Source organism: Oncorhynchus gorbuscha, linkage group LG10, assembly GCF_021184085.1.
Source record: "Oncorhynchus gorbuscha isolate QuinsamMale2020 ecotype Even-year linkage group LG10, OgorEven_v1.0, whole genome shotgun sequence".
In the NCBI taxonomy this organism is placed as follows: domain Eukaryota; kingdom Metazoa; phylum Chordata; class Actinopteri; order Salmoniformes; family Salmonidae; genus Oncorhynchus; species Oncorhynchus gorbuscha.
The window spans coordinates 26,618,838-26,626,178 of NC_060182.1; the positions used below are offsets into that span (position 1 = coordinate 26,618,838).

General features: G+C 41.5%; 1 protein-coding gene across 1 annotated transcript; it reads left to right on the forward strand.

The window, feature by feature from the left end:
- Positions 1–1,649: 1,649 nt before the first annotated feature.
- LOC124045767 (protein-S-isoprenylcysteine O-methyltransferase-like) lies at positions 1,650–6,224 on the forward strand. The gene is made up of 5 exons (XM_046365361.1): positions 1,650–2,276; positions 2,711–2,799; positions 3,248–3,417; positions 3,660–3,877; positions 4,219–6,224. Exons 1-5 carry the CDS (start codon positions 2,061–2,063, stop codon positions 4,402–4,404), a joined length of 879 nt encoding a protein of 292 aa, XP_046221317.1. The 5' UTR covers positions 1,650–2,060; the 3' UTR covers positions 4,405–6,224.
- Positions 6,225–7,341: the final 1,117 nt, after the last annotated feature.

The following is a 7,341-nucleotide window of genomic DNA, read 5'->3' on the forward strand; positions in this document are numbered from 1 at the left end:
TATGCACAATAAATCAAATCAAATCAAAATTGTATTTGTCATATACACATGGTTAGCAGATGTTAATGCGAGTGTAGCGAAATGCTTGTGCTTCTAGTTCTGACAATGCAGTGATAACCAACAAGTAATCTAACTAACAATTCCAAAACTACTGTCTTATACACAGTGTAAGGGGATAAAGAATATGTACATAAGGATATATGAATGAGTGATGGTACAGAGCAGCATACAGTAGATGGTATCGAGTACAGTATATACATATGAGATGAGTATGTAGACAAAGTAAACAAAGTGGCATAGTTAAAGTGGCTAGTGATACATGTATTACATAAGGATGCAGTCGATGATGTAGAGTACAGTATATACGTATGCATATGAGATGAATAATGTAGGGTAAGTAACATTATATAAGGTAGCATTGTTTAAAGTGGCTAGTGATATATTTACATCATTTCCCATCAATTCCCATTACCGGCGTGTAGCCGGTTTGGGTTCCGTGTAATCGTCTACAAATGTAGACATTAATAAATGCATTTCTATAGCTTACAAAATCTTTTTTTCAATGGAGGAGTACCAAGATGGCTGCACAGTGGCTTCATCACTAGCACCTTAGAGGCTGCTGCCCTATATACATAGTCTTGAAATCACTGGCCACTTTAATAATGTTTACATATTTTGCATTACTCATCTCATATGTATATACTGTATTCTATTCTACTGTATTTTAGTCTATGCTGCTCCGACATTGCTCATCTGGGCTCCCGAGTGGCGCAGCGGTCTAAGTCACTGCATCTCAGTGCAAGAGGCGTGATTGGGAGTCCCATAGGGCAGCACACATTTGTCCCAGCATCGCCGGGGTAGGCCGTCATTGTGAAAAACAATTTGTTCTTAATTGACTTGCCTAGTAAAATAAAGGATAACAAACATATATATTCCTTACTTTATGTGTGTATTGTTGTGAAATTGTTAGATATCACTTGTTAGATATTACTGTACTGTTGGAACTAGAAACACAAGCATTTCGCTACACCTGCAATAAAATCTGCGAAACAGGTGTATGTGACCAATCATTTTTAAAATTTAATTTGAATACAGCGCCCCTATCAGTCATCATTGGGGTTAACGGTTTTCCACTAGTTACCACAGCCACAAAGTAAAAATTATCAATATCGTAAAAATGTATTTTTTTTTTAAAGGTGCTTTTTGGTCTTCATTTTAGGTTATGTAGGCATCTCGCGCCGAACTGCAGATGCGCGTGCTGTCAAATCAAAGGCACTCCACTTTTTTAATAAAAATATAAATGTGGCAGTTTGTCACTTTCACGAGGTTGGAGTAATAACATGTTAAACTACTTAAGACATTGGCTTTAATGTAGGTTGTACTTTTAGAAAACTAACAAATAATGAGTCATTTTTCACTTCTCTCATAAGGTCATTTAGTTCTCAAACCCCCGGTCTGGTTTGCTTGGTCTGCTTCGCAAGCGTTCCCGAAAGTCTCTCGATGTTGTGCCTCTGTCTTTTAGAAACTCTGTGACGCAATTGATTCTTCACTTATGAACGAATGGTGTCACGTGATCAAGAGCTTTGTCCTTTCATATATGCAGTCATTGCTCTGTGCTATGTCCTCTGCTCGACAGTTGCAAAAATGTAAATGATGTCTGGTCAAACATTTCTTGCTGGTCTTCAAGAACTTTGATTATATGGCTTTAAAGCGCCATCTACAGCCAATAAATAGTAAAAGGTCCTCTGGCACGTCACGTATATAGGCTTTCCAGGTAGGTAGTCTTTATTAGAGTCGCGTTGCGAAGTTGATCACATTTCACAACGCCTGGAGAAGTGTTTAACGTGTCAGGGACAACATAAATAGAATAAAGAAATGTTCCCAGGCGTTCTCAGAAGATTGCTGCCATATTGATGTGGGTCCTGCTGAGTGTGTGTGATGATTAAGTGATCATATGCATCTGCGCCGCGTGACCACCTGGAACGCAGCCAAGATTAGTGAGTAAATTTTGCCATTGTGGAAAACTCGCGAGAGCCCATAGGGAGTAACGGTACTTCATCATGGCAGGCAAGTTGGTGTTAGAGGGGAAAATAAGTATTATAAGCTTTCTTTTAGGACTGGGTGTTGTTATAATTCCCCTTATTAGAACATTCGCTGGACATCTTGACTGGGTATTCGACTATCTCACTGGAGTGAGGGGGAAAATCGCTATTGCTGTGTACATCGCTGTTATCAATGGCTTCTTGCTTATCATATACAAGGGACCTCTATATAAGGTAAGCAAGCTAACTAACGTCTGAAAGATGGATAGCTATAACGTTAACTAAGCTCCTTAGATAGCTAGCCATCTTGATTTCTATTTTATTTGCCCATTAGCCAAAACGGCAGCCAGATGGCTAGGCTTTAGCTATCTAAATTATTGGTACACTTTCATTGCCCCTCTTCTTCCTAACAATATATTGTGCTAGCTAGCTAATCCTATTATCTGAATTGGATTGAGACAGCTGTCAGCTTGATTGGCTAAAGATAGAGCCCTAAACTGTAAATTAGATAACACTATTGAAGTTAGACAGATATTCTATGCCTAAGAGCAGGTTATTGTGTTAGCTATTGATTTGGAGCCAGCTTTCTACTTGTATAGTTCGATAACTAGCTAGTTAAACAAATTGAAGGTAGAAATGTGTCCTAAACATACTCTTCTTTCTCCCAGATTGCTGTGCGAGCCTGCTTCCTTGGCTTTACTTTTGGGTGTGGCTTGATCATAAGCTTTTCCCAAACCACATGGACACACTTTGGCTGGTAAGCAAAAACTTATTTTAAAAAGTTTCTTAAACTGAACGAAATGGGGAAGTACTTACCTTTGTTTGCCCAATAAAAACTCTAGTTTTGCTCTGTTTGGTTCTTAAACTGTTTCCGTAATGAATAAACCTTTGTACATGCTCTCTCCTCTCATACACATTCTCCGGGTTTGTTCAATATTACAGGCGACTGACAGATCTACAAAGAACCTTGTATCATAAATAACAACTTATTATTATTTGTAGATCAGTCAGTCAATTTACCCATGATACATTAGGGTTTTGATCCTCACGGACGCTGCATCTTCTTCTCTCTCGTGTGTGTGTGTGTGTGTGTGTGTGTGTGTGTGTGTGTGTGTGTGTGTGTACACACACACACATGCACAATACTACCGTTGTTAGTTCGATACGTGTTATGCATAGTTCTCAGTCAATGCATGTCTTTGCAGGTACATGTGCTCCTTGTCTTTCTTCCACTACTCCGAGTACCTGGTGACAGCCATCATTAACCCCCGCAGCCTGTCTCTGGACTCATTCCTTCTCAACCACAGTGTGGAGTACACCGTGGCTGCTGTGTCCTCATGGGTGGAGTTCACCATAGAGAAGCTCACTGTCCCAGGTCTGTCCTCCATACCACACATGGGGTCAATGGCAGTGTTCCAGCCCGACGACATTGCTTGTGTTGCATTGCATCAACCAATGATTGTGTGCCACGTCATCAATTTCAGTCGCGCATGCTTCTGCGTTGTAGTCAGCCTGGAACGTAGCCAATAACTTTTCAATGCCTCAGTTGAAATGGGCATGACATGTTGTCACAGTAGGAGTTAAATGTCTTAATAGGCTGTGCATTTTATGTCTCAGAGCTGAAGCAGCTGAGCTGGCTCAGCCTGGTGGGCCTGGTGATGGTGCTGTGTGGGGACTTCCTGCGTAAGTCTGCCATGCTGACAGCCGGCTCCAACTTCAACCACATCGTCCAGAACGAGAAGGCCCAGAGCCACGTGCTGGTCACGGATGGGGTCTATGCCTTCTTCAGACACCCCTCCTACGTGGGATGGTTCTACTGGAGCATTGGCACACAGGTACCAGCCTATTCTGTCAATAGCTAAGGAAACTCTTGAATGTGCAAGGCACGGTTCGCAAAATTCTGGAAATGTTCCCAAAATGTCCAGATCTTTCAGAAATCTCGGTAGAAATATTCCTGGAAACAGAAAATCTGGAATCCTCCAACTGCGATTTCTGGAAATTCTTGCAGTCTTGGGTTACCGGACTATTGCAACCCTTGTCACAGCAATATTAGCATGCAGGCTAATACACAAGCTAAACTCTGTTCCCTTTTAAGAATCCAGACATGTTTGTTTCTTAAACATGTTGTAGTCAAGCCCACTACGCTGATTTCACTTTTCTATGTCCAATGTTCCAGGTGATGCTGTGCAACCCTGTCTGCATCGCGGGCTATACCATGGCAAGCTGGCGCTTCTTCCGTGAACGGATTGAGGAGGAGGAGCTTTCTCTTATCCATTTCTTTGCAGAGGACTACCTGGAGTACAAAAAGAAGGTGGGCACCGGCCTGCCGTTTATTTCGGGCATCCGCATCAACAGCTCCTAGGTGTGAGAGATGGAGTCCTGGATGTATGAAAATTGCAGGCAGACAGACGGGCACTGTGAAGGGCAGCCCTGGTCAGCGTGTGGATTAGCTCCTGTGGTTGCCCGCCCTGGGGTGCTTAGAGCTCACAGAGACTGACACCTATGAGTGTTGTGAAGGGCTCCCATCCCCATACCACCCCCAAGGCCTGGGTAGACTCTCAAAAAGAAATCACCCCCCCCCCCATATATTCAACCACCTCTGTTTTCTCTTTTGTTTGGTTAAATTAACTACTAGAGACTTGAGTTTGTATTTTTCCTTCATCTCCAATGTTCTGATGAAGGCTCCCTTGTCTGTTTTTTCCTTAGAGAGGAGTTGAGTATCTTAAGGCCAGGCACCACACCCTAATAGGGTATTCCCCCCCCACTTAATCATATTACAATCAACTTTTACCAGTTGAGTGTGGGCACTAATATTTTTGTCTTTTTTTCTGAAAAATTGTATACAAATATGCAAATTAGGTTATACCATTAAATATTTGCATATAACACAAACCAATTTTTCTGGACACTGGTTGAAGTAAAAATCAACCTAAATATTTTGTTTTTTATTTTGTTAAGACATTCTAGCACTGAATTTACATACACATCTGATTGTGTCATAAACATATCAACAATTCCCAATATATAAGTCTGAGGAATACATCTAAAGATAACCACAGAAAATAAGTTGGTGTTTGGGAAGAGTGTGATTTTTCAGGAAATGGCAGTAAGACAAGGACTAAATTAAGACTACCTTACACCCAATCACCATATCTTCAAAGTAACATTCTCTAAGAAATAGACTTTTAAGTGATGTGTGATTTCAATGTAGTGAGCGTTCAAATTATGAATGTATGTCCATTTAAAAGTGGTTACAGTTCATGACACTGATGTTAGTATGATAAACTAACACAAATATTTTTATAAACCTTTTGGATATTTTTTACTTTAAAAAAAATACTAATATTATTTGACAAATACCCCCCTCCCCCAAAACTCTAAATTGCTAGGTTTGTGCAACATTTTAGCCTGTGGTGCCTGGCCTTAAGTGGATGCTGGATTGATTTTAGCTTTGGTTACTGAGTCAGAAGTGCTGTAATGAGCCTGGTTGAGTTTCTTCTATTCCTTGTTTGTCTGTCATATCACAGAGTCATCATTATTAGGCCTCAGCGTTGACATCAGAATGGTTTTACACAATATTAGGGATGCACACAGGGACCTAAAGTGTGACCCAATTTGGTTGCATATGCAGCTAAATATTTTGCTGTGCGAACTGCAGTTTTAATTTGGGAGTACCGGTACGGAAAGAAAGTACATTTTTATAACAATTAGTTGTAATGGTAAGGCTTCGCTGTACAGTTGTTTCCTGGGTGCAGATTCGTTAGTGTCATGCTTGCACAGCAAAAATAGCTTGTTTCTAATACAAACAGTTAAAAAACATCTGACCCATATCAGAGATACTTTTGAGATGGGGAAACCCCATTGGAATTGTATTGTCGCCCATGCGGCTTCAATGGGGCCGCACGGTGCATGCTGGGTCATTCTGGGACAAGGACATTTCTAACATTTCAGGTTTTGCACTTAATGTTTTTAAAGTTTGGAGCACCAGTTTGACCCATTATTTATTTTTTATGTAGAGCCCTGGATGCTTAATTTATCAGCCCTCATACATGCATTACATGAACAAAAGTATGTGAACATCTGCTTGTCGAACATCTCATTCAAAATCATGAGCATTAATATGGACTTGGTCTCCCCTTTGCTGCTATAACAGCCTCCACTCTTCTGGAAAAGCTTTCCACTAGATGATGGAACATTGCTGTGGGGACTTGCTTCCATTCAGCCACAAAAGCATTAGTGAGGTCGGGCTATTAAGTCTGGATTGCAGTCGGCGTTCCAATTCATCCCAAACGTGTTCGATGGGGTTGAGGTCAGGGCTCTGCAGGCCAGTCAAGTTCTTGCATACTGATCCCCACAAACTTGCTTTGTGCATTGGGGCGTAGTCATTCTGAAACAGGAAAGGGCCTTCCCCAAACTGTTGCCACAAAGTACAGAATTGTCTGGAATATCATTGTACTGTTTGCTGTAGCGTTAAGATCTCCCTTCAGGGGAAAGGGGCCTTGCCCGAACCATTATTCCTCCTCCGCCAAACTTTACAGTTGGCACTATGCATTGGGGCAGGTAGCGTTCTCCTGGCATCCGCCAAACCCAGATTTGGATTTCGGACTGCCAGATGGTGAAGCATGATTCATCACTCCAGAGAATGCATTTCCACTGCTTCAGAGTCCAATGGCGGCGAGCTTTACACCACTCCAGCTGACACTTGGCATTGCGCATGGTGGTCTTAGGCTTGTCTGCGGCTACTCAGCCATTGAAACCCATTTCATGATTCTCCCGACGAACAGTTATTGTGCTGACGTTGCTTCCAGAGGCAGTTTTGAACTCGTTAGTGAGTGTTGCAACCCGAGAAACAGGCCATTTAAAAAAATATATTAAAAAATGTATGTGCAATGCGATTCAGTACTCAGCGGTCACTTTCTGCGAGCTTGTGTGGCCTACCACTTCGCGGTTGAGCCATTGTTGCTCCTAGACATTTCCACTATACAATAACAACACTTATTGTTGACCGGGGTACATCTAGCGGGGCAGAAATGTTATGAACTGACTTGTAAAGGTGGCATCCTATGATGGTGCTACATTGAAAGTCACTGAGTTCTTCAGTAAGGCCATTCTACTGCCAATATTTGTCTATGGAGATTGCATGGCTGTGTGCTCGATTTAAAAAAAAAAAAAAAAAAAAAAATTATAATAAAAAATTTAAACTGTCCGCAACGGGTGTGGCTGAATCCACTAATTTGAAGAGGTGTCCACATACACACACACACGTGTGTGTGTGTGTTCTGTCCCAGTAAGAAACATT